Consider the following 26,386-nt stretch of genomic DNA (forward strand, 5'->3'; position numbering starts at 1 on the left):
ATCTTTTACGCGGCTCATCGAAGTACACGAAGGTCGTGCCAATCAAACATTCAAGCCTCAAGCCTACTATCCAAATTATATGTCATTCAAACGATGCTGGAAAATAGCAAGAATACACAGCGAAAGCAAACAGCAATGACAACATGAGGAGCGAGGCTAGCTAACTCCATATTAATCCTTCGGTACGCAAGATGGAGCATTTCAAACCATGGACAACCTTTGTTGCGAGTGCTTCCGTGCCTTTACAGGGAGAGTTGACAAGCGACGGACTGCTGCTCCCGAAAGGTCTGGAGACAAGTGAAGTGGGCCCGGGGGAAGTGTCTGTGGGACAGAGGGAAATTCATCAAATATTTCCTTTTCAAGAATACTGGGGGCAGGAGAAGATGATGAGTCCCGTGAGACCATCCAGTGCGATGGACGTGAGCCGGGTAATTCACTGGCATGGCGACCTGGAGAGCTTTTGGTTGGGGATGGGGTGGGAGGCTGCGATAATGTAAACGACCTCTTTGGCGAGTTCTTTGACGAGCTATATATCGAGCCTTGGTCTTGATGGGCAGCATACAATAATTTAGTCCATGTGAAGGTCTTCTTCTGAGCAGCTCACACACCTGACTCCATCGTGCTGACGTTCGACTTGGTTCTGTTGCGGTTGAACAGCTTATCCGCGAACGAGCTAGACCTGCCCATACCGCCCTTCTTCGGAGATACACTTGGCCATGCGATACCAAAGCCTGACCCATCTCCATGGTCAGATGGTGTTGCGATTTGAGCAGAGTCCTCAGAGCATGTTGAAATGCTGTCCCGAGGGTATGCTCCGGGCATGTGGTTCGACGAACGACGACCAGTCAGTCGCCGAATGCTCGAGAGATATCCTTTATGTGAAGAAGGAGACCGTTGTGACGCAGACGTTGAAGCCAGACTCCTCCCGTCACCCTCATCCTCCTCGGGGATGTCCCCATCAAAGTAAGGTTCTCGAATAGACGGGATAGAGATAGAACGCTCTGAAAGGGATGCGGTCTCCGTGGATGGAGCTTTGACGTGTTCTGTAAGCGTCGACGAAGATACGGACCGAATATCGGTTGCGAAAGTGTCGGTGGTTGGGGTTTTGGGAAATGCGGCTTCAATCGACTCTGAACTATCCCCCTCAGTGAGTTTCATCTCAAGCAATGCTGCATCTTCTAGCAGGATGGCAAGTTCTCCATAGCCCGGGCTCGAAAGTGGCTCGGCAGCGATAGTGATTCCCATCCGCCGCACTCGCGCAATTTGTGGTGTCATAGGTGCAGAAAGGGATGAAGCCGGTAATGTGGCGGCGGGCATTTCTGTGACCTTGCGATGCACTACGGCTGTGAAAGAGCGCTTTACTTCAGGCTTGGCGGCTTCTATGTCTAAATCAGGTGATGGAGGGCTGGGTTGAACCTGAATCCTTGGATGAGGCGCGCTGATAGAGATGGTCCCACGTTCCTCGGTAGGCGGGGATTCAGACGCCAACAATGATGGGGCTGCGTCATTATCCACGTTGTCATTGACATAATAAGATTCTGGGGCAGTGGTAGACGTCTGGGGATGGGTCAAGGCTTCGGTAGCCGCATTGGGGGCGACGAACGAATGCGAAATAAGTGAAGGCGAGTCAGGAAGCGCAGCGTCTGAGGGCTGAGCGTCGGTCACGGACGCATCTACCGACAGTGGGGGATAATATGATGTTTGGGGTTGCTCGTCCGAAGGAGGATCAATAGTCTGATCAGGCTCAACAGCGGGAGTCACCTCCACTAGAGTAGAGTCAGCCTGCGAGGCAAGCCCTGGTACCGCTGACTCCTGTTCTGCCTCCGATGGTGTATCCATATCTTGGGGAAGTGCATCATTTGATGAGGTGACAGGTTCAAGGGCCAGGGACGGGGCTATAATTCGAGAAGTGTCTCCTACCCCCAACAAAGGCGAAGGAGACGGAGAAGGTGAAGGAGATTCAGAGTCTTCATCCACACTCCGAGACACCTCTCCGGAGCTGATGACGCGTTCCGTAGGACCAAAGTCGACTGCTAGGGAGTTGCGACGCGCAAAAGGAAGAGTCGGCGTGGGCGGAAGCGGCGGGATAGGTTCATTCGTTGCAAATCTCGGGGGAGTGCCTTTCATGAGCGTACCCCCGGTAGAGACACAACGTTTTCTTGGCAAAGGTGAGTCGTCCGCTTGGGGGAGGGGTGAGCCAGACCGACTCGACGGCGTGCCGCCCGATTTCCCAACATTCTGCACTCGATTACCATACAATTCTCCACGCTTCTTCGCTGGCGCGTTCTCTGCCAACTGAGGCGCGCCCATAGCGAAGCTGCCTCGTGGAACAGGGATTCCTCCCTTCTCCTCAAATTTGGCGATTCTGTCGCGTAAACATCCAGTTCCACTACTTGGGAGGTTCTTCGAAGCGAATTGAGATGTTTGCTGTTGACTTGGAGATGCATTCCGCTGCTGAAGAGCAGCGATACGGTCCTTTAGATTGACTGGAGGGGGTACGTGCGTGAGGCCGCCCTACAGTCTGATGGTCAGCCGTGCCCATATATGCAAGAAGTCGTCCACAAACATTGACCGGGTAAACTATATTGAGATTTGAAACGAGAGGCGGACAATTGGTAGTTTCAGTGATGGCGGGTTGCAATGTTGTGGTCAAATGGACGAAGAACCCAATAACAGGCGGGAGTTCGCAAATCTGCAATTGCCAATGGAATTACCACTAACAAAGTGCAAAGTGACTGAGAAAAACAGCTGGCTAACAACGGCTAGCAACGGTCGTGCATGAAGCTAAGATGATCATCTGATGATCAAGATGTCGACGTGTGACCCCCTCATCTCCATCCTCCAAATACATGGTTAACTTTGACTACTTCAAGCTTATTCGGCTCCGAGCCGTAACCTTCAAATAGCACACAATCAGTTGCGGTCATCATCGCTGTCGTCCCCAATCCCCTTCGACAGCCAATATGCTCTGCGTCTGCTCATCCTACTTCGCGTTTCATCACCAGAGGCCTCATCATCTAAACCCATCTCATAGGTCCCTTCTTCCTCGTCTAGTTCCTCGTCAACTGAGTCGTCTTCGTCGGCGGTGAATTCAGGTTGTTGGCCTGACTGACTAGCTTCATGCCGCTGTACAGTGCGCCGCTTCTCGATATGATATTTACCAAGCTCGTCATTATCTTGACGCGAACCGCTAGGTTCTTGTGATAGTGACTCCTCGTCGGTTTCGATCATCATATCCACGCTACGCTCCCGGGTCCATGTGGTCCTGGCTGCAGTTGTTGACGATCTTTCCTGAGCAGTGGAAGCGTCGAGGACGCCAGCGACAACTACACGGGCTTTGGGCGAAGTTCCGAGCAGCTTATGGAGCAACCGCTGGTCATAAACCTCTTGGAGTAATAATCGGTTATTCAACGTCTGTTGTGATGTTTAACATACGTTAATTAATAGTATAAAGAGAACTATACCTCTTGGTTAACGCCAAGTATACTGGACAAAATACTCATATCCTCTGGCTCCCCTTGTCGACGTAAAGGGTATGTCCGTCCTTCCCTGCGTGCACCCAAGATCCCAGCCCGCATAAAGGCCATTGATGTCATGATTCCATGGGCTCCTGCAAGAGTCTGCCGAACTTTCGCAATTCCGTAAGAGCCTTTGGAAATATCATTCGCTAGTAGTGAAGGTATCAATGGTGAAATGACTGCGGAAATTGAAAAAAAAAAAATTGGCTCACAAGGATCGGTAGGGTCCTCAATCGACAAAAGGTTCTTCTTGGTGAAATCATACCATCCCCTTTGTCTTTTGCTAAAATATGACCCGCCGTTACGCACAGATATTCCAACTTCTGCATAGTTGAAATAGCAACCATAGAGCTCGAAGAACTCCATAACCAAAACTCCAAGATTCTTCTCTGCATCTATCTCCCCCCTCTGGATCTTGGGATGCATCTGGAGAAAGCTGACTGCCAAACAGACGATGCTGTAGCTCCCCAGACCGCCGGTATACACTTCATTCATCCCCCGCTGATTTAGAAACGCTTTCGCGATGATGACGAGACTTCGAAGCGCAAACCCACACCCGCGCATGTTGCTGAGGAAGCCGTTCACGATCTTGCCAGCGACGATGCCATTACCCTGATTTATGCTGATATCAACGTTTAACCTGCCATAAATCGTGACGAATTTGATGATGGGCACTTTGGCTTTGGCAATGATGGTAACTTTGGAAGCGATCTTCGCGCGTTTGATAACGTTGGCGAGAGTGCGTAGAACATTCACTTTATCGCTGTAGGCCATCGATTCCGAGTCGATCACGAGATCTATGTCCCTGTGCAGACTTTTAGCATTGACACCAATGTGACATATATAATGCTTACCCATTAGGGAGGTATAGTTTGGTTTCATAACTTCCAAAGGGTAGTATCCGGGCATCTGGGAATGCATTCGTGATCGCCCTTGAAACGAGAGATATCACCAGTTCACGGATTTCCTCTTCAACTTCAGTTGGTGACATGTAACGGACAAATGCCTCAACCTCGCGATGCAACCTTCAGAAATTCAGCATACAACGTCAAGGAAGGTTACGAGGCGTACATCTCTGCAACATTGCGACAGCTGTCCCAGTCGACTTTTGCAATCCAAGGAGCCTTTCTCGAAGCAGGGCGGTGGTCCTGTCTGTGTTTGCTGAAGTCCCGCAAATCTTCACCAAAAACCATTTCGTACGTTCGTTTTGTTCCACGACCGCTTCTGTCGCGCGGTCCATCCCTATCCCTTTCACTTGGTTTCCCTTTGTCCCATTCTCGTTCCGGCACCTTCTCTTTTGTTGTTTCCACCTTACTGTGATGGGAGACGTGCGTTTTGGGTGCTTCAGCTTCATCATCACTGGTCGTAAATGGTATGAATTCGTCGCCGATTTCGAACGGTCTATTTGAGTCATTGGGCAGTTCACCTAGCTCAAGTTCAGAATCCTTTTCTTTGCCTCTGCCATTGGTTCTCGCCCGTTTTGAAGGTGGTTCCTTTGGGGTCCTATCGTAATCGTGCTCAACGGCTGTTTCTTTTGCTTGCTCCCTCTCGTCCTCTCGTTCTTTTACTCGCTTACGTCGCTGATTCCGTGCTGCTCGATATTTTTGCCGTGATTGGGAAACAGTGTCCGACATCGTGGGCTGTCCAACACGCCACTGTCAGAACAAAGGGTGTTTGTTTGGATCAGAAGCTTTTGCCAAACAAACGCTTCACGGTGTATGTCCCTTTAAACGGACATTCACAACAACTTTATCAATTTTACATTCGTCGCCATAGAATGTACAGATAATAACTCGGAGGAGGATGAGAAATTTGTATTAAGTGAACTCCACCCTCTTCAAACGCGTCTTCACATCCTCATTTCTACCAACGTCCTCCAAGTGGGCATCTCTTTCCGCGAAATAATAAACCCCAGTGCTAACCTCTTGCACATCCTTCCCGTATCCAGTCCAACCACACTGCATGGACGCCACGCTATTTGATTTGGCCTCCTCTGAGGCACCCTTCGCGCCTCCAGCGGACCTCACGCAAACCAGTGACTCTGCTCCCACCGGGAATGCATTGAAATCCAGGTCCAAATGAACCATTCCAATGATGTTGAGAAACCCCTCCGCAGTTTGAAGAAGCTCCTGATTTCTGGAACTTGCTATCCATCTTTCATGTGCGCGCACGTCGTCCCATCCAGTGATGAGGTGGATCTCAGCAGGCTCCTCCGGATTTGTGAAGAAGCATAACGGGTAACCCGAAGAGGATGCTTGCCAGGAAGAAACTTTGGAGAAAAGATCTACTACATGCGGGTCGGAGAGTTTATTGGGGGGGATCAATGAGAGGGATGCGAATTCTGTGATTGGCATGATGAACTGTCCCGATGACGAACTTCTGCTGGGATACAATTGAGCTCGGTGAGTGTTAGAAGGTGCTAGAGCGACGAATCAAGACTATTTGATAAACGTTGGATGTCCTTTTTAAATGCAGATGGCACACTGAACGCGTCAGCGCCTTCATCACGTTTGATCTTGATGAGCTTGCGTCATGTACAGATTCCGATTGCTTTACGTTTTAAATGCAATTGTACACTCAACGCGTCTGCGCCTACATCTCATTTGATTTAAATGAGCTTGCATCATTTACAAATTGCGCTAACTTCTGAATGTAAAGATGGACGAGATCGCACGCCCCGCAGCTCAGCTGACCTGTGCATTGGATCAAAAACCATGAAAGTGGTAACGATGCTGTGAGGCTAAGTGGGGATTTGCGTGGCAGGGTAACCACTGAGAGCGGTGGAGACCGCCTTTGCCAGCATACTAGATAGAAATAGTATTATCAAGGACATTCAGGCACTGAGTCAACGTCAGGATCTCACCTGTGAACAGTGAACAGCGGGTGCAGAGTATTAAGCCAGCTACAAAACGATCCATTAGAATCGTTTGGGACCTTTAAACTGACTCACAAGTAGCTCGACACAGGCGCACAACCCTCGACCTGGTATGTAGGAGTGGGAGTGCCATTCTCGTAAGCTGTGCAATAGCCAGTGACATTCACAAAACCGAAAGTCTGCCAACTGTCAAGCAGGAGGTTGAATATAGGCTGAGTATCCACAACGGTGACGGTGCCAAGGTCTGGGTACTTGGATTTGAAGGTGCGCACAGATTGCGTAAGTTGCGCGTTGTACTCAGAAATATCAGAGCTCATTTTTGCTGCAGCCTTGGGACCCTGTTCGATGAATAGGGGCGCACGGTTGGTAGGTGGGACAGTGAGGAACAAGAACGATCGAGCGCCCTTTGAGTACAAATCCTCGACCTGATGTAGTACTGTCAACAGCATATCAAACGAGCCGAGTACAACCTCCCTCACCTGGGAAAACAGACGGTCCATGAGAGTCCCATAGAATTCAACCTGAGTTATGTTGGTCTGGGTGCAAACCGATCAGCGGCGGACACTCCCAAGCATAATGAGAATCACCCACCCAGCCGAAAGAGTTCCCCTAGATATGTACTTTGAAGTAAGTATTCGAAAAACGCTGAATTGAGTAGAACCTGCGTACGACGTCGTTTATGCCAATCCAAATGGCAAACAGACTGTTTGTGCTATTCCATGTAGCGCCAGCAGGCTTGGAGGCCAGGTACTCGTTGAATTGAGTGACCTGTTCAACCACAGAGCTGCACATAACTGAATCGAATGAAACCGAATAGAAGGATTCTGTACATACAGTACAGTGGGTAGGTAAGGTGGGACAAGGGCTCCATCGATGGTCGCACCACCATACGCTAGGTCAAAGGTCTGAACTCATCTAGATCAGCACATAACATAAGCAAGTGGATTTTACAGTCACCTTCACGGCCGTTTGGTTGTATGTACCGGCTGCTGCGTGTCAGACACAGAGAAGTGACCTCTTCTCTTTTCACTTACTCAAAAATTGAACCCAGTTTGGGCCATTCGATGAGGTCTATCATTATGAAATCAGTCCGGGGATGGTCAAAATGTAGTGCTAATGCTTACGTATCCTGGGACTGGCGAGTCGATACCAGCAGAGACGTTGTATCCATCGGTGGTGTACGAGTCTCCGAATACAAACATATACTCAGTTGCGTTCCAGGAAAGGGCTGACGCAACAGAGGTTGACCAGAGTAAACCAATGCTGGCGGCTACCAGTCTGCGCCCCACGACCATCTCTAGAGAAATTTGAGTGGATGAAGTGCACAGTAGAAATATTCAACATACGTTCACTGCCATCTCTTATAACCACGTTACAGAAGCCATGAGTAAGGACTATAGTCCGCAACCCGACAATAACCGCACTTCGGACTAAGTATATAACCCATGAACGTCACACAGGACCCTGTTCGTGAGTTTTGGACCAAGGAATGACCTCTGCCGGGGAAATATTGGATTAATTAGTGTTTCCACGGGCGAAGCCATACTGCCTAGGGAATAAGGAATTCAATAATATGATTCAACTGAGGACAGTACTAGCTCATGATCAGGTGCCAGGTCACGAGATTGTAGTACGTGGATCACGCGCGATGGCTACCGCGCTTGCGGGACAGTTTGTCTTATTGATACCAGATTGAAGTCACTTCAGCGAGTGTGTTTCTCATGCTGCCATGATAACTCCTTTGCGGTTTGGCTGTACACAAAAACATTAAGCACAGACGGATTGGTATCTGGCTATCAAGCAAAATAAGCACGCACCGGTAACATGGCCGCTGCTCGAGACACGCATGCGCAATATGTGACATCTCATCGGTGCCAGAAGTATGAAGAGATTAGCGTTTAGCGATCGTTCCAAGCCCTGTTTATCTTGGAGCAAAGTAGGGCGCGTTAGATGAGACGCATGTTCTTTCGAGTTGGTTCACTGCACATAATAGAATTAAGGAATCATTGGTATATGATGGGCGTTTATGGATGGGGGCAGTGATATGGAAGAGGATAAATCCATGCCGTTACCCGTAGCAGGGTGATTACGGGGCCAATAGGAACGCCTGGTAAGTTGACTATATGAGGTGGGTTATTGGCAAAAAACTCAATGTACCTCACCATAGTAAGTATCCGCACTGTAACCACCTATCCCACGAGTACGACGTTCTTCATCAAGCCCATTGGCGTACCTGGCTCCCGTATTCAGCATAAATACTGTTTGCGATTATGAAGCGTGAGCTTTCAAGATCACTGCCTTTTGGCGTAACAGTTAAGGGACGGCAGTCTTGACCTACTTACCCAACATCAACTTTTAAATGCTACTGACCATCTCTCTGCCTAGATCAACGCGACATGTCACGGGCGCTTGATATTGCAAGAAATGTGGATCTTACTGTGAAAGGGCAACCAGAGCCAACGCGAACGATGCGAGGGCACACGGGGAAGGTTGAGGCAGTCGCATTCTTCAAAGACAGTCGACGGGTCGTTACTGGTTCGCATGATAAAACCCTGCGAATTTGGGACTTGCAAAATGGAGCATTAATAGGAGGGCCATTTGAGGGACACCGGGGTGGGGTGTTATCAATCGCTGTGTCTCCAGATGACAGCCAAATTGCAAGTGGTGGAAAAGATAATACCATTATCATCTGGGACGTCGAGGGCAAGCAGAAGGTATTCAGTCAGCTGATGAAGCATGCAGGCTGGGTGAACTCAGTGTGTTTCTCCCCCGATGGAAAGAGACTTGCCAGTGGTGCTGGCGATGACATGATTGTCCTATGGGATGCAAAGGGCGGGGCCGTCCTTGCGACATGTCCTCACTGTCTTGTGTTCAGCGTCGCATTTAGTCCGGATGGACTAAAATTAGCTTCCGGGTCAACGGGCACTATCCGGATTTGGCGCACCGATAACGCCGAGCTTCTTCTCGAAATCAACGCTCATGAAAGTTACGTTCGAAGCGTTGTCTGGTCGCCTGACGGCCAGCAACTTGTCTCGGCATCATTGGACACAACAATCAAATTCTGGGACTCATCTAACGGAGACCATGTTCATTGCACCGCCAGTGAGTCATGGGACTGGGTCCGCTCGCTCGCCATCTCTTTTGATGGCTCCTTCATCGCCACTATCTCGGACGATAAGACTGTGCGACTGTGGAGCACGAAAACATACCACCAAATTGGACACGCACTTGAACACACCAAAGGAGTTTACTGTGCCGCAATTTCTCCCAATGGAGAGCTGGTCGTCAGTGGAGATCGCGAAGGGAAGGTACTGCTCTGGTCCATCGAGGACACACTTTCGGCAGCGATCCAGCTGTATTCCTCACGCGACTCCTTCTTTGCGCACCGCAGTAAGGTGAATTTAAGACGAAACCTATATCAAGAGGCCCTCCATGACGCGGAGAAGGTGCGGATGATGTTCGAAATTGTTCCAGCAATTGCGCTGATCATTACCGCCGATGTATAGGTCGTTGAGCTCGACTCTTCATCTCATATTGGGTACGAGCTTAAGTATGCGGCTCTCCACGGAGCGCAGCGCTATGATGACGCTATCGAGGCCTTCAAACTCTTGCTCTCCATATTGGACCATGCTGCCGACGTAGGGATACAAAGTAAGCCTCAAATAGCTTGTGTGACAACCTGAAGATAAATCAACTCATTTTCCAGAACTGCGTCGGAATTATGTCAGTCTATCTGAAGTAGAAGATGCTATTCGACAAGCCATTCATACTCAATTGGACAACGCCCCACTTCGTCTATTTAACACTTTTACTGGGCGTTTATCCAATCGAGATGCACAGATCAATACCTTTATGGAGAGCACAGAGTACAAGGAGATCTTGTCATCATCTGTGGCGCAGGCGCCACTCCAGATGCAGCCCATCAATGAAGCGGTCGAAAAATACTTCAGCTGGGTCATGTTATCACATAGATGGGAAAGCAAGGAGCCGCTGCTGCATGACATCCGTGACAAAGTCGTGTATGATTTGGATCCAGTTGGAACCATCGTCAAGTTGCAGACATTCTGCAAAATTTCCCGTGATGCGGGGTATCGCTGGGCGTGGAGTGATACCTGCTGTATCGACCAGAATAACAATGTCGAGCTCCAACGATCGGTTAACTCCATGTTTGTCTGGTATCGCCATTCAGCTCTTACGATCGTCTACCTGTCGGATGTTCCGCCTTCAGCGAAGTCGGGTGCACTCGCAAACAGCGCGTGGAACACGCGGGGATGGACTGTTCAGGAATTCCTGGCTCCTAACGTTGTTCTCTTCTACCAAGAAGATTGGACACCATATCTCCAAGACAGCTCTCGCAACCACAAGGAGTCTGCCACTATCATGCATGAGTTGGAGAAATCAACAGGCATAAATGCACAGGCCCTCGTCGCCTTCCGTCCGGATATGGCAGGTGCGCGAGAGAAACTGCAATGGGCGTCGAAGCGTGTCACTACGTGGCAGGAGGACGTCGCATACTCGTTGTTTGGCATCTTCGGCGTCCACTTACCTGTTATCTACGGCGAAAAGAAGCACAATGCCCTCGGGCGGCTCTTGCAGGAGATCATTGCTCAGTCGGGCGATATAACTGCCCTGGACTGGGTCGGAAAATCATCCGAATTCAATAGTTGTTTGCCAGCCGATATTACCTCGTATGCAGCTCCGCCATGCACACTGCCATCTCTTCCCGAAGATGAGATACAGATGTCAGTCTCCTCACTGCGAAACACCGCAGTCATAGAACTGGCTTTGAAACTGTATATCCTACTCGACAACATCAGTGCTCCTCGTTTCGACCACCGCAGACTGCATCTTCCTTGCATCGCATTTGTTGTCGCAGAAGTCAGACGGCGGCGTGGCATAGGTCGGGAGCCATGTTCTACTTATGAAGTCAAGGCAGAGGGGCTTCAAGACTTGCACATCGCCACTGCAGACGAACTTCCACAATTCTCGCAGGCAAGGGCCACTCAACGGGTATTTTTGCTTGTCCGTCCGTGGAATCGTTGTGACCTTGGGCTGCCCGACTTCGTAGACGACACGGAGAGCCTGGAATATTGGTCGGACCAAGAGTTCCCATCGGATAATTCGCCTAGCAGGTCTCCTGGAGAGCATGAGCTAGTTGATTCGGAGTCTCACCTGCGAGCTCTGAGGTTGATCGTTCGCCTTGGACAGCCTTTTGGTGCACTTCTGCTGGCGCAGCAGCGTGGTGGGGAGTACAAGAGAATCGCTTCAGATCAACATATCATCGCACGGGTAAAAGACATGACTGCTGTTCGTGATATGATGGGCGTCAGGACACTAGACATATTGTAACTGCATGCATCTTCATAAACGGACATCTCTGACACGTTTTCATTCGTACCTTGACAGTACTTGCATGGCACAATATCCGTAGGCATTTGTATTATATATTAAGCTAACTCATGACAAGAAACCGAACAAATACGATTGGGCGATCGCATCGTCATCGAGAGCACCAGCTCGTTGTTTGTCTCTACTGCGCTGATCGCTTATCATTATCAATCACAGTGCGTCCTTGTCAATTGTGTCATTAATTTGCTTCCCCTTTGTTTCCGCGGTATGTTCACCTCGCGAAGAGGTAATGTACTTTTTCATGGTAAGCCTCATGTTTCATTTGATTATAACGTGTTGTTCAAAGTGGACATTGCAGATGTACTTAGCAATACCAACTTTCGATGTTGACGCAAAAATCGTATTCTGAATCGCGATGATAGGTGCATCAAGGCATATATATATACCTTCAGAACCTGCCTGAGAGAACGACATGTGCAAACCGTGTGCGATATGTGGGACACTGCAACAATCATCTTATCATAAACTCATCTCGCACGTACATACATCCCCCTGCCTACCCAAGACCGCCTGAACTTCTATTTGGACTGCCTCTCCAAGCCCGCTGAGAAGATACATGCCACTGGTTTGAACATCGTGTGACTCTCAGGTACATCCTGTCTGATATGCAGTCTGTACGTTCGCAAGCCACTTAGTCTGCTGGACTGTCAGGCACTGCAAGCATAAGTGGTTCTAGCGTTCTCGCAGTCAGATCGCTTACAGAAGTCTAGGTTGACCACCCGAAGCGACATGACACCATGAGGATGAAGTAAGGTATAGGCTCATTATTTCACAAGGCCGTGGAGATAATCATGACTGGTGTCTGAAATTCAATGAATGCTACATGTTGATGACAGGCGTCTATCGGAAGCAACAATCTTCAAATACATGCAATAGTAATCTCTATTCCAACGAAAAGGTTCTGAAGGAAGTGACCACTTAGCGGGTGCGGGAAGCAGCAGTACTTGCTGGTTGAGTGCGTGTAACACACGGGAAGAACCTTATGAGAACTGAGAGGCAGCTAATGTCTGGAACATAATCAACGTCCAGCGGGGAAGGGGGTCTGTTCGTTGCAGCAGAAGCACTGGTACTTCCAGTCTGCAAGGTTGCTGGGGTAGTTCCGTCGGTCACATTGGATGTGCCCAATGGGGGTGCGCTGCTGCTTGAAGCACCAGCATTCGCTACACCAGTGTTGGAAGTGTGGGCTGATTGGGGAGGGGGACGTGGTCGCTGCACCACATGCCTTTTCCCGCTGATGGCATTAGCGGTGCGCTGCGGGAATGTCAGGAAAACGGGATGATGGATTGCCACAGCTCCGAAAACTTACGTATTTGCCTCGAGTTGCGAAGACATCCGCAGTGGGGATCCTGCTGGGAAGGGGAGTATCACTCTGAGGGGAGGAGCGAGAGAAGAGACTGTTTATAATGTTTTTCATTCGTGAGCCTTCGGCATGGTGTGTGGTTGTAGTAGTGCCGTTGTTGCGTCCAGGCGGGGAATGCGGATCAAACTGCAGGCGGATGGTGAGACGTGCATTGAGACTACCGTACCGTATGGACTTACATCATTGAAGAACCTAGGCGGGATTCTAGTGCGTTGTGGGTGAGGCTTTTGGCCTGGAATGGTCTTCTGCAAGACTGAAGTTAGGGATAATACAAAACGAAGAGCAGGAGAGCGTACTTTAAGATTTTTTTGTTCGGACTGTATGACAGGTCAGGATGAAGCATGACATGAGGAGAAAATTCGCTCGCCTGCTCTGATTCACTCTGAGGAACTGTCCATGTACGAACGAGCTTGTCCTCACAGCCAGTAGCGATGAGCTGGCTGTCCTCGGAAAAGGCCACACACCCAACGGCATCAGGGTGCTCGAGTGGCTCGCCGATGGGTTCGAATGTGGTCAGGTCAAAGAACCGCGTTGTTTTGTTATTGGATGTGGTGGCGAATTTGGTGCCATTGGGAGCAATGGCTAGTGAGAAAAAGGTTTTCGAGTGCGCGTCAAACTGTTTGATGATGTTTCCTGTGGCAGCATCTGAGATTCGGATGTTGTTGTTATATCCACTAGTACTGACGAGACGGAGACCATCTGGAGTGAATGCGACTCGCCAAGCCCGCTGTTCTATTTTGAGTAGTTCTTCTCCATTTGCTGAATTCCAAACGACGATGTGTTTGTCCGTCCCTGCTGCTAGTTTGCTCCCATCGGGGGAGTATGCCACCGAGAATGCCCCACTGCCCACTCGGAGTGGCCCGAGGACTATTTTGCCCGTCTTCCTCTTCCACACGCATACTGTTTCGTCCCATGACGCACTTGCAAATGTCTCGTTGTCCAGTGCAAATACGATGCCCAAAACATTACTGTCATGCCCCTTGAACGAGACTGGCACTCTCTTGTTTGTCTCAACTTCCCAGACCAGGACGCTTCCGTCCACTGCTCCACTCACAATCCAACACCCATCGGAGGATACTGCAACCGTCCAAATTTCATGATCGTGACCCAACAAGGGCTCCCCCACCTGTTTCCCCGTGTCCAAATCCCACACCCGAAGACTTTTGTCGTCAGCGCAAGTGACGAGGAGACCTGCACCAGGGATGAAAGCTACGCCGTTCACCCGGGCTTCATGACCCTTGTGCGTCATTTCGACATGAGGTGGTTCCTTTCGAGTTGACGATGTTCCATGAATGGTAGCCGCCATTGGATCTTGTTCAATGAATCAGTCAGCAAGAGCATCGAGGAGGGAGTAGTCACTTACATCCGCTATGGTGAGTGGTTGCTAAGTTGCATCTTCGACAGCATACTATTGCTGAATCCAAATGCCGGCCTTGCTGTAGACACGTGGTGTCCTGTTTACAGGTTCCACGTTCAGCGCTTCGTTCAACAGTTTTCTGTAGTAGGCGCCGTGGGCCGTGGCCGCTTACTGTGCTTTGACATGTCGTGGCTGATACAATCTCTCGGCCACATCACTCGACAGAGATATCTTATCGCATTGACATTTTTACTAATAGGTGACCAAGTGAATTTTTTCTGCACAAGAGTATTTCTCTGCGCCAGGCCCTCTCGAACTCAAACGCTCTCAAATGTATGCCATCGAGAGTGTTGTGGAGAAGCCCATTAATCTGATCCAAGGCCCTCCTGCTACCGGAAAGACAGTAACTTCCACTTCTATCGTCTATCATCTCGCCAACATGAATATCGGTCAAGAGTTCGTCTGCGTGCCATCGAACATGGCTTTCGACCTTGCGTTATTATCCCCGACAGTTACATATTCACGCAAGTCTGCTGTGAAGCTTTTGGATACGAGTGATGTCTTGCAGGCTCTTAAGGAAGCGTTGCTGGAGGCATTAATCAGGAAGCCGTGTATGCACATGGAAGAGCTAGCGTGTCCTACCATGCTAACCAATATGCGGTCATCATCAGCTTCGCTCACCTATCCCTCCGCCTGGTGCCAAAACAATGGCCAATGCCGACAGTGCTCACATACCAGTGAAACTAGTTACGGTGCCTGCACTTGGTCCGGAATGGCATTTATCTGAAATGAAAACCCTGATTAAGTCGGGTCGACAAGAGATCAAGAGTGAGAAGTGGCTGGAGAAGTGGAAACTTAGCATCGCGGGGAGACGTGTTTGTGTGGAAAGTGGTTCACCAAAAGTTCCTGACCTTCTTCCTATTTGGGTCGTCCGCCATGTAAGTCACACTCGTCCTCCCGAGCAAAAATATATTGAAAGGCTCTGTAGCATTGGCGCTATACTCGCAATCACCATCCCTCGAGCACTTGGTCTGTCGATTCCCACTAAATTCTCTTGATTTCCAACCAATTTCTCCCTTCCGGTAAACGTAGTTTATCCAAGTTGATACAACCACCAATAACATTCCCCTTACATTCAACTACATCTCTGCGGAAGTTCGGGATCCAACCACGAATCTACAAGTCGGCACGGCTTACTTTGGATAAGATACGCTCCCGCCAAGTCATTCGAAGATCTAGGTCTCGCTCAACTTCTTGTATATTGCATCGAACGACTGGGATTCAACGTGGAATGCCTGCATTGTGGTATGCGTGATGCTTTCCGTGGACACAGTGCTTGACTTGCTTATGCTGGGGACGTGAGGTCAGGATATGCAGTGTACTATGTTTCTTGTGCTATGTGCCAGTCTGTAAATGTTTTGTTGATACACTAGAGTGATCATTCGAGCGATGTGATATCACGGCGAAGCAACACATATACTCGTATTTCACAAGGCCGTTGAGAAAGTCATGACTGGTATCTAAACTTCAATGAATGTTGCTACGTATGATGGCAGGCGTTTATCAAGAGCAACATATGGATCTTCGAATACACGCTGTAGGAACTTATCTCTATTACAACGAAAAGGGTCTGAAGGGTGTGCCCGCTTAGCCCGTGCGGGAAGCAGCAGGATATGTCTATGGAGTGCGTGAAAGACACGGGAAGCACCGTATGAGAACTGAAAAGCAGCTAACGTCTGGAACATATTCAACGTCCATCGGAGAAGGGGGTCTGTTCGTTGCAGCAAAAGCACTGGTACTTCCAGTCTGCAAGGTTGCCGGGGTAGTTCCGTCGGTCACATTGGATGTGCCCAATGGGGGTGCGCTGCTGCTTGAAGCACCAGCATTCGCTAAACCAGTGTTGGAAGTGTGGGCTGGTTGGGGAGGGGGACGTGGTCGCTGCACCACATGCCTTTTCCCGCTGATGGCATTAGCGGTGCGCTGCGGGGATGTCATCAAAACGGAATCATGAATTGCCATAACTCAGAAAACTTACGTATTTGCCTCGAGTTGCGAAGACATCCGCAGTGGGGATCCTGCTGGGGAGGGGAGTATCACCCTGAGGAGTGGAGAAGCGAGAAAAGAGACGGTTCATAATGTTTGTCATTCGTGAGCCTTCGGCATGGCGCGTGGTTGTAGAAGTGCCGTTGTTGCGTCCAGGTGGGGAATGTGTATCAAACTGCAGACGGATGGTGAGACGCGCATTGACACTACTGTACCATATGGGACCTACATCATTGAAGAACCTAGGTGGGATACTTTGAGGAACTGTCCATGTGCGAACGAGGCTGTCGTCACAGCCAGTCGCGATGAGCTGGCTGTCCTCGGAAAAGGCCACACAGCGGACGGCATCATGGTGCTCGAGTGGCTCGCCGATGGGTTCGAATGCGGTCAGGTCAAAGAACCGCGTCGTTTTGTCGTACGATGTGGTGGCGAACTTGGTGCCATTGGGAGCAATGGCTAGTGAGGAAAAGGATTCGACATGCATGTCAAACTGTTTGATGATGTCTCCAGTGGCGGCATCTGAGATGCGGATGTCTTTTTCATTTCCACTGACGAGACGGAGACCATCTGGAGTGAATGCGACTCGCCAAGCCCGCTGTTCTATTTTCAGTAGTTCTTCTCCATTTTCTGAATTCCAAACGATGATGTGTTCTTCCGTGCCCGCTGCTAGTTTGCTTCCATCGGGGGAGTATGCCACCGAGTATGCTACATTGCCCACTCGGAGTGGCCCGAGGACCATTTTGCCCGTCTTCCTATTCCACGCGCATACTGTTTTGTCCCATGACGCACTTGCAAATGTTTCGTTGTCCGGTGCAAATACGACGCCCCGAACAGAATCCTCATGCCCCTTGAACGAGACTGGCACTCTCTTAAGCTTGTTTGTCTCAACTTCCCAGACCAGGATGCTTCCGTCCCACGCTCCACTCACAATCCAACACCCGTCGGAGGATGCTGCAACCGTCCAAACTTCATCATCGTGACCCAACAAGGGCTCCCCCACCTGTTTCCTCGTGTCCAAATCCCACACCCGAAGACTTTTGTCCCAAGAGCAAGTGACGAGGAGACGTGTACCAGGGATGAAAGCTACGCCGCTCACAACTTCTTCATGACCCTTGAGCGTCATTTCGACACGAGGTAGTTCCTTTCGAGTCGAAGATGCTCCATGAGTGGTTGCCGCCATTTGAACTTGTTCAATGAATCAGTCAGCAAGAGCATTGGGGAGGGAGTAGTCACCTACATGTGCTATGGTGAGTGGTTGCTAAGTTGCATCTTCGACACATACTATTGCTGAATCCAAATGCCGGCCTTGCTGTAGACACGTGGTGTCCTGTTTACAGGTTCCACGTTCAGCGCTTCGTTCAACAGTTTTCTGTAGTAGGCGCCGTGGGCCGTGGCCGCTTACTGTGCTTTGACATGTCGTGGCTGATACAATCTCTCGGTCACATCACTCGACAGAGATATCTTATCGCATTGACATGGCCCGACGTCCCAGGTCGTAGTTTGCGTGTCTTCTCGTTCACCCAATCCTACTATTCGCGTGAAAATATGCAATCGCCGCTAGCCGAGCATCATTTGGCTTAAGAAGTGGCTAAAAGGCAATATTCCCCGCCGTGGAATGGGTGACTTTGGAGGACAGATATGGATTCACTGCTATGGGCAACCACTGACAACCCCGGAGATTATATACATTAGCTGAATACCTTGCCATCCCAGATTTGCCCGATAACGAGACAATTCGTTTTATGAGATCAATACATCTTAAGAAGGAGGCAGAACGCCAGCGGGAGTCCGAGTCTACATAGGAAGAAACTTCATTTTGTCAAGAGTCACTCCTGCAGGTCACTTTAGACGTAAGTACTTTGCTGTACTTCACGGCACAGTCATATTCAACTTGATACAACTTTCTGGAAAACACCATGCTCGTCCAGCTACTGTTTATGAAACGGCTGCTACCCGTTCACTGCTGATGTCAGTGGGAAGAGTCCTGTTAACATTATTTAGCACAGATGCTAACTTGAAACGAAATCGAGGCATCCCATGCCTAGTTCCCCCAGTAGGGTCTAGCGGAGCATTAGGCACCCTTCTCCGAGGGTACACTAACATGGTTATGGCTGTGGCCACCCCGTCGGATGTAAATCACGTCGTGCCTTGTTCATATGACTGTACAAACTGGCAATTGTGCTCAACCACACATGTCATGGATTGTACGAAGACTGCACACTCAACTCGGAGGCTACTTACGCAGTTAAGAAGGAATTACTATGCCGCTTGAGCGGAGAATCGGTTTAAATTCTATAGTTCAAAGACGCATTGCCTTCATCTGCTAGACTCTCAGAAATTGTTATCCTTGGAGCTTGAATTCCCTCATCGGAATTTATCCCGAAAGAGGGGGTTTCCTTTTTTGTCACACGGACGGCGTGAGATTCCTCAAATATTGTCATTACTACTAGTACTATTCCGCAAACCACTCAGCAGAACCGACCTGCCCGAACATTCATGATTTCGGTTGGTCTTTTTCAACATTGCCATCGACAGTGCTAAGTGTTATGTCTAGGCATTCTTCATATTCAATCAGAAGGGAGAGGTGTGCTTGGTTGTCTTATCATTATCTTCTCTTTATAAATGCATTCGTGGCGTCAGGTCCTCATATCCAGACTGTATCGGACAGACTTCAAGTAGGCTCGTTTTCTATTCACGCCCTTACTCGTCTTATGCATCATAGGCGATCCATCGCAGACGTGTTCCGGATACAAGTCGTGTCTAACAGTGATGTGCGATCTCCCATAATAACATTGGGCTCGACCAGTTTCTTCCATGTGCGGGTGAACAACCTCTACATTGTCTGCGTGACAAAGTTTGTCCCATACCTCTAGCTTGCTTCGTTGCGTTAATCATTAGCTCAGGACAAACGCAAATGCTGCCCTCGTCTTCGAATTTTGTTATCGTTTCATTAGTATTGCAAAGTCATATTTTGGAAAGGTGGATGAGGAATCTGTCAAGAACAACTTCGTGTTGATATACGAATTAATTGATGGTCAGATGGTTTTATTTGTCTGCACAGTGCTTCACCAATTATACTCTACAGAAATCAGTGATTACGGGTACCCTCAGAACAGCGAGATCGACACCCTCAAATCATATATCACCACAGAAAGCGTAATATCTTCGGCTATAGCAGCTGTTTGCATTTTCTCTTGCTGGTATATCAACATTCAGCTGATTGCGCTTTAGGAGGAATCCTCAAAAATCACTACCCAAGCTACAGGAGCGACAAGTTGGCGTCGTGGGGATGTAAAATACAAGAAGAATGAAGCGTTTGTAGACGTGGTGGAGACTGTCAATCTAAGCATGAGTGCGAAAGGTAATAACAACTTGTATGCCCTCATTTGCATCGTCTGCAGTGCTGACGATTGTTTTCTAGGGACTGTCCTCCGTGCCGATGTGGATGGGCATATTCAAATGCGCGCGTATCTGTCTGGGACGCCAGAGTGTAAATTTGGTCTCAACGACAAGCTCGTCATTGATAAGAACAGCCAAGGAGCCGGGGCAAGCGATGCAGTAGAACTGGACGACTGTCGGTTTCACCAGTGTGTCCGGCTCAATGAATTCGACACAAGCCGCACGATCAGCTTCATTCCTCCTGATGGTGAATTTGAACTGATGAGGTTAGCCACTCTTATTCTTCTCAGTTTCGCAAAAAACCACTAAAAACGGTATTCAGGTACCGCTCGACGTCAAATGTCAAGTTACCTTTGCGAGTGATCCCTACGGTGAATGAGATTGGAACGACGCAAGTGTCGTATAACATCACCGTTAAAGCCAATTTTGGGACCAAATTGTCAGCCACAAACGTGGTTTTACGGATACCGACACCATTGAACACGACCGGCGTGGACTGCAAAGTTGCAAATGGCAAGGCTAAATATGTACCGGCAGAAAACGTGGTCGTATGGAAGTATGTCGCCTGGTTCACGTGAGATGACTCCTGCTGATATTGCGTCCAGGATTCCACGGATTCAGGGTGGACAGGAGTGCACCTTCAGCGGGACTGCTGGTCTTACCAGCACTACCACTCGGCAAGTTTGGGCTCGGCCGCCTATTGACGTTGACTTTGAAGTTCTGATGCTCACTGCATCTGGTCTGATTGTCCGGTTTCTCAAAGTCTTTGAGAAAAGCAATTATCACAGTATCAAGTGGGTACGCTACCTCACGAAAGCGAGCGGGAGTTATCAGATCCGGGTATGTGGTTAAACCATCCGACTCGTGACAGATCGCGTGCTGACAACTGGCAAAGTTTTGATGCGATCAGTATCCCTTGCATTTGTTGACTTATATACTACATCCTTGGACAATCGTGTTAATCACATACCGACTGATGGACTTTGGATCCTTCTGAAATTTTAACTACGTGATGTCGGGACTTGTGTTTTGAGTACTGTACCAATCTTAGTAACAACTATACACAGGCCCCGACAGCCTACGCTCAGCTCAGCTCTGTTCCTCAGTTTCCACAACATCGCTCCGCTTCCATGTTCTGGAGGTAATTTCTTTCCCTTTCCACATATTGTGGTTTTTAAACACATTATGAATTCTTTTATTGAGTAGATTCGGATTTCACAACACATCCTCGATCGACAGTCTACTGGACAAGGACGACGTTTCATTAGAGGCAATTCTAGACGAAGATGATCTACTACAGGAATGCAAGTCGCAGAATACACGACTCATTGACTACTTTCAGCGTGTAGACGTCCTGAAAAGACTTCTGGGGTATGTGACTGGTCAGATTGAAGGCGAAGAGGAACGAGGACGGTTCAAGTAAGCCTTATCTCCGGTACGCTGCCTCATGGGCATCTCCACTGATCAAATTCTAGGTATCCATATGTCGCTACAGAGGTTCTCTGCAGTGAAATATGGTCGATAGTGGAAACATGCGTCAATTCGTCGGATCAGCTGCTCACACCGTTCTGGGAAACAGTTCTCGACAAATCTCCTGAAGAGATGAAGACGGAGATGGTCATGGCTTCTCACTTTGCCAAGATTAATGCTGTCTTCCTCACCAAGAAGCCGGCGGAGGTGAATGACTATCTTTTCGCCCCCGTCCTCTGACGAACTCAGAGCTCTGTGCTCAGATGCTTGTCTTCATTCAATCCCAACCATCTGTCGTGGAGCGCCTCTTGCGACACGTCGAGACGCCATCTATAGTTGACCTTCTTGTCCGCATTATTCAGCTGGACGAAGTCCCAGGTGGTGCAGGCGTTCTTGAAGTATGCTCTTATATGCAGCATTCTGCGTGGCAGCTTACCCAGTATCGCAATTCAGTGGCTTTCGTCGGAAAACCTCATGGGCAGATTGGTTGAGCTGCTTTCCCCTACGCACACCAGCGACATGCATACAGTGGTTTCAGAACTGATCAAGGGGATACTTTCCATGGCTACTGCGTCACCTGCACCAGGACTCACGGATGGTCTGCAGAATGGAGTTGCTTCAAATCTCTTTTCCAGGGAGCTGGCACGGCCCGAGAGTGTTTCGACATTAACCGATTACATATTAGGCGACTTCAGTCCATTAGCCGAAGCCGAGTCCCAGAAAGCGCTTCATGGTGATGATTCTACTGATCATTGTAGTTCCTCTACCCCAGAGCTCCCAAATCTTGACTCCTCTGTCTCTTCTGTTGTCCACTCGATATCTGTGGTCATTGAACTTATCCGGAAAAACAACTCGGACTATTTCGAACCATACCTCTTCCATACCCTGCGGAATCGGCTGATTCATATCCAACAACAGCTGGCAGGGGCCGAGAATGGGCGCGCGAAGCTTGAGGAGTCCATGAAGGAGATGTCGGACAGAATGGGTGTGGTTTACCTAGGCCCCTTGCTGGAGATTATGGGCGAACGACTCGTGACCTTCGAGCAATACCTTCGTCGACCACGATCTTTGGTGAGTCTGTTAGTTGTCGCTCGAACTCTCGACATAACCTTCCTCCTTCAGCAAGGCCCCATACCCACAACTGTAGGTGTGATTACGCCTCTCACCTTCGAACGATTTCGGATATGCGAGCTGTATGCTGAACTCCTGCATTGCTCCAACATGGCTATCTTAAACCGTCCTGGGGAGTTTAGCGAACTGTATGACAGCCAAGGTCGATTACAAGGCGGGCTATCATCTCTAGAGCATCTTGCTCGTGTGATTGCCATTGGTTCTGGAGACGAAAGAGACCAAGACGCAATGGATGACAACCACGACGACGTTGAGCCCGCACTGGAGTTGCCTGTCACCAAATCACGAGGCTCTTCGCTATTGGATTCGGATGAAGACATGAGCGACGACGAACCTGGCAGCTCAGATGACGATGCCCTGGAGGAGATCATGATGGATGACCCTCCGAAAGTGGACCATTCACCAACAGAAGATCTTCCGCCACGGGAACCTCCAGCAATCGTTCCTTCCTCGCCTAGTGCAGCGTTATTACCTCCACCTTCTGAGATTGCGGCTCAAGGTGCTGCGAAACGGACTTCCAGCACGTCTAGTAGTAGTGATAGCTCGACCGCAAAATCTCCCTCCATACATTCGCGCAGAAGCTCCAAGCGGATGGCTAGCAATGATACAGTGCCATGTCTCTCGATAGGGGAGAAAACGAAAATGCGCTTCTTGGAGGCCAATGTCTTGAGCACTTTATTGGTGAGCTGCCGATTTTCCGTACTGCTGCTGTACTAATACGTCTGACCAGGACCTCTTCTTCGAATTCCCTTGGAATAACTTTTTGCACAATACCGTCTATGATTTCATTCATCAAATTCTCACTGGCAGAACTGATGGAGGATTGAACAAAGAATTGTCGATCTCTCTCTTCCGGGATGCACACATTATGCAACGCATCATCGACGGTCAAAAGCGAAATGATGCAGAAAGGTACCGCTCTCACATTTGCTGTTGCATGGTCTCAATTAGACACCTTTAGCTCAAAAGCAAAGGGTGTTCGGCTTGGTTACATGGGTCATCTCACGCAGGTGGCAGAGGACGTTATTGGAGCTCTTGAGCACTATCCACCTAACCTTCGGTTAATCATCGAGCAGTATGCACCTCAACCTGCTTGGCAGGAGTACGTGACGGGCCGCTTCAATGAGACCAAGAAACGGGATACCAGCCTCCTTGGTGGAGGGAGGCCTGCCGTTACCTCAACTTCACGTGCCGGTGGTAGATGGACGGTTGACGAGGAAGACAGTGGCTCATCGCTGAGCGCAGGCGCGACCACAGGTCCTGGAACGACTGGGGAATTCAGGAGATCGGTTAGCACAAGACCATCAAGAGCAACGACTGCTGATTTCGGACCGGCGCCGATGGAAGACGACGAAGACGACCATGGCGCTGGACCTCCACAGGTACGTCCTGTTTCGCTCTGAATCAGAGAATTTGCTGATTTTTGTCCAGTTTGCTCGCTACTTGGCTCAAGAAATGCACTCAGGGGAGCAGTTCAACTCATCATCTGATACTTCGGATGAAGATGAAGATGAAGACGGCGGGTGGTTGGCTCAATCGTCATTTGATTTAGGAAGACCACCCCTTCGGAGAACTGCCGGAAATCGGCAAGAGATTTCTTCAACTGGTTTTGACGTAGGTACATCCCAATATATCTTTTCCCTGGAGTAATTCGGCCCCCTAGGATGCATTCAATCCTGGCCCCAGTGGTGCTTTGAGGGAGGCGCTGGCTGATGATCCTTTCGGGGTAAAATATGACGACGTGAATAATTTCACATGTCTCTCGTCGAGCTCTATTGACAGACTCTTTCCAGGACGATGGTTTTGGTCCATTTTCCGATGCAGCGGCAACCTCCCCAGATCGTTTCAATTTTTCTTCTTCGATTTCATCGTCTTTCTCGTCTGATGACTCCTTTGACTTTGGAGATTTCCAGGGCTCAGATGACAGCATTCATGACGGTGAGCTCACCCCAACTGCTGGGAGCTGGACTTTGGCCAGTGGTTCAGAATCAGAAGGGGACGAGTTCGGAAACCCTGGGAAGGGCTCGAATGGGATGCATCCAATATCGCTGGATGATTTGAACGGACGACTGGAGTCCGATAAAAGTAAGGACTGGAGTTAAAAGCGGTGTGTTGATAGCGTGGTGTGCGCATTATCTTAGACGATGCTCTACTGTTCATGTGTACATATCACAGCACATATTTCCTCTATTCATTGTATCGTTTGGTGTATGTTAAAGGATAGTTATGGCGCGAACTGATACCCTCCACCCCTTGACTCTGCTGTGAATTGCAGCTCGGCAAGTACTTTGCCAGCCGCGTCAGCAAGGGTGCATTCGACACTGTCACCTGGATTGACAGGACCAACACCGGAAGGAGTTCCGGTCAGAATGAGATCGCCCTCCTGTGCATCTATGTGAGCAAATCAAGACATGGATACGATTATGCTGACGCACCTCCAAGGTCATGATTGAAGAGATGTGTTCAATAAGTCGCGGAATACGAAAAATCATGTCCCCGGTCGTACCATTCTGCTTGATCGCACCATTAATCTAGTACGTAAAAGTAACGTCAAGACATATTTCTGCTCGACAATGAAGTGAGACGAACCTTGAGGGAGAGCATGAGGTCATGAGCATCAGAGATGGTCGACTTGGGGATAAAAGACCTGATCACAGGTTCAAAACACAACGACATAACATGTTCTCAAGACATACCCAATGGGAGTGAATGTATCGAAGCCCTTCACAGCAGACCAAGGCAGACCCTTCTTCTTCACCTCGTCCTGCATGTTTCGTGCGGTCATGTCAACGGCCAAAGCTATGCATCCCAATGAGCATTCAAAACAATTTGCTAAACCTTTTGCTCACCATAACCCGCAATGTGCGACTCAGCTGCATCCTGGGAGATGTCTCGACCACCTTTCCCGATTATGAGGCCGAGCTCAACTGCGCTAGAATTTATACGAATATTACAAGAGCATGATATTGAAGCAGACCTTCATGGTGTGCTACTACGCCGCGTGGAATTTCAACCTTTCCCCCGGTAGGGAGGTAGCTCGTCGTGGGCTTGAGAAAGAAGAAAGGCTCTTTCGTCCTGGCGTTGTTGAGCTCCTTGATGTGTTCGGAGTAGTTTCTGCCAATGGCAACTATCTTGGTTCAAAGTAAGCATATCTTAGCCGTCTCACGACGATTTGGATTCACCTTTTTCCCCTGCCTGACGAACTGAGCTGCTGCAGACATAAGTATGGATGAGCGCAACACGGACCACTGACCGGACGGAACACCGAGGACGTGAACGGTCACGTGAGATACTTATATTTGAATTGCACAGCTTTACGCTTTACTTAGTACGCTGGACTTGGCCAGTTGTTGGAAAGTATTTGCATGTTCTGGCCATGACAACCTGAGCTGTCCATAACCTAAAATTACGGAGTTCCGTCGTAGCTCCTAAGGCTCTGTAGGGCTGTATATATACCTTCAAAAAGGACTTGAGCCTGGAGCTCCCCAGGAGGATCATCATACCATCATGATTCATGATCAGATCTACTAATATGTCGTGCTCCAAATAACTACTGATAAGCTTGATAGCTTTCCTTGGGTCAATTAATTCATACTGGCTGATCTTCATGCATGCTTCATGCGTACAAGTTTGCATTACACGGTTTCGTCGTATTGACAGGTCATGCCATGGCGCCAAGGTGGTCATCTGTTGATCGGATGTGGTCGGACTTTCCCGATTGAAGTCGGCCGACGGCGAGTCGAGTCACTAGCACTCATTAACTTGAAAGTACTTGTGCTCCATAGACAAATTTGTTGTTTCAGAACAATTTCAAAACAACGCTT

The 26,386-nt window shown here is 49.1% G+C and overlaps 8 protein-coding genes across 8 annotated transcripts; 3 read left to right on the forward strand and 5 right to left on the reverse strand.

The window, feature by feature from the left end:
- Positions 1-51: 51 nt before the first annotated feature.
- On the reverse strand, positions 52-2,637 carry DEU56DRAFT_437176 (uncharacterized protein). Its single transcript, XM_041346223.1, has 3 exons — positions 2,567-2,637; positions 609-2,514; positions 52-545 (listed from the first exon to the last, which is right to left on the reverse strand). The coding sequence occupies exons 2-3, from the start codon at positions 2,308-2,310 to the stop codon at positions 202-204; spliced, it is 2,046 nt and encodes a 681-aa protein (XP_041214184.1). The 5' UTR covers positions 2,311-2,514; positions 2,567-2,637; the 3' UTR covers positions 52-201.
- Positions 2,638-5,212, reverse strand: DEU56DRAFT_437181 (uncharacterized protein). The gene is made up of 5 exons (XM_041346224.1): positions 4,590-5,212; positions 4,373-4,543; positions 3,731-4,323; positions 3,465-3,667; positions 2,638-3,414 (listed from the first exon to the last, which is right to left on the reverse strand). Exons 1-5 carry the CDS (start codon positions 5,150-5,152, stop codon positions 2,914-2,916), a joined length of 2,031 nt encoding a protein of 676 aa, XP_041214185.1. The 5' UTR covers positions 5,153-5,212; the 3' UTR covers positions 2,638-2,913.
- A 26-nt stretch (positions 5,213-5,238) lies between these two features.
- Positions 5,239-6,070, reverse strand: DEU56DRAFT_772888 (uncharacterized protein). The gene is made up of 2 exons (XM_041351541.1): positions 5,467-6,070; positions 5,239-5,398 (listed from the first exon to the last, which is right to left on the reverse strand). Exons 1-2 carry the CDS (start codon positions 5,870-5,872, stop codon positions 5,382-5,384), a joined length of 423 nt encoding a protein of 140 aa, XP_041214186.1. The 5' UTR covers positions 5,873-6,070; the 3' UTR covers positions 5,239-5,381.
- On the reverse strand, positions 5,992-7,688 carry DEU56DRAFT_952163 (carbohydrate esterase family 16 protein; the record flags this gene model as incomplete). Its single annotated transcript, XM_041359162.1, has 10 exons — positions 5,992-6,322; positions 6,382-6,420; positions 6,469-6,818; positions 6,873-6,929; positions 6,985-7,002; positions 7,063-7,177; positions 7,228-7,298; positions 7,351-7,379; positions 7,428-7,464; positions 7,518-7,688. 10 exons carry the CDS (start codon positions 7,686-7,688, stop codon positions 6,259-6,261), a joined length of 951 nt encoding a protein of 316 aa, XP_041214187.1. The 3' UTR covers positions 5,992-6,258.
- Positions 7,689-14,646: 6,958 nt separating this feature from the next.
- On the forward strand, positions 14,647-15,361 carry DEU56DRAFT_772935 (uncharacterized protein). The gene has a single exon (XM_041351542.1). The coding sequence runs from the start codon at positions 14,851-14,853 to the stop codon at positions 15,304-15,306; it is 456 nt and encodes a 151-aa protein (XP_041214188.1). The 5' UTR covers positions 14,647-14,850; the 3' UTR covers positions 15,307-15,361.
- A 3,534-nt stretch (positions 15,362-18,895) lies between these two features.
- Positions 18,896-21,035, forward strand: DEU56DRAFT_772953 (AP-2 complex subunit mu-domain containing protein). The gene is made up of 11 exons (XM_041351543.1): positions 18,896-19,067; positions 19,117-19,146; positions 19,203-19,237; positions 19,285-19,416; positions 19,466-19,596; positions 19,648-19,742; positions 19,794-19,923; positions 19,984-20,227; positions 20,284-20,517; positions 20,567-20,801; positions 20,857-21,035. Exons 1-11 carry the CDS (start codon positions 19,059-19,061, stop codon positions 20,860-20,862), a joined length of 1,281 nt encoding a protein of 426 aa, XP_041214189.1. The 5' UTR covers positions 18,896-19,058; the 3' UTR covers positions 20,863-21,035.
- On the forward strand, positions 21,036-24,730 carry DEU56DRAFT_772963 (SIT4 phosphatase-associated protein-domain-containing protein). The gene is made up of 11 exons (XM_041351544.1): positions 21,036-21,102; positions 21,168-21,380; positions 21,437-21,638; positions 21,695-21,829; positions 21,885-22,502; positions 22,554-23,243; positions 23,293-23,474; positions 23,524-23,944; positions 23,994-24,176; positions 24,226-24,303; positions 24,356-24,730. Exons 1-11 carry the CDS (start codon positions 21,092-21,094, stop codon positions 24,662-24,664), a joined length of 3,042 nt encoding a protein of 1,013 aa, XP_041214190.1. The 5' UTR covers positions 21,036-21,091; the 3' UTR covers positions 24,665-24,730.
- Positions 24,731-25,861, reverse strand: DEU56DRAFT_772967 (uncharacterized protein). The gene is made up of 7 exons (XM_041351545.1): positions 25,745-25,861; positions 25,540-25,693; positions 25,412-25,489; positions 25,259-25,361; positions 25,152-25,209; positions 24,998-25,093; positions 24,731-24,945 (listed from the first exon to the last, which is right to left on the reverse strand). The coding sequence occupies exons 1-7, from the start codon at positions 25,781-25,783 to the stop codon at positions 24,787-24,789; spliced, it is 687 nt and encodes a 228-aa protein (XP_041214191.1). The 5' UTR covers positions 25,784-25,861; the 3' UTR covers positions 24,731-24,786.
- Positions 25,862-26,386: the final 525 nt, after the last annotated feature.

The sequence above is a fragment of the Suillus clintonianus genome, assembly GCF_016758775.1.
Source record: "Suillus clintonianus strain FC179 chromosome Unknown DEU56scaffold_5, whole genome shotgun sequence".
In the NCBI taxonomy this organism is placed as follows: Eukaryota; Fungi; Basidiomycota; class Agaricomycetes; order Boletales; family Suillaceae; genus Suillus; species Suillus clintonianus.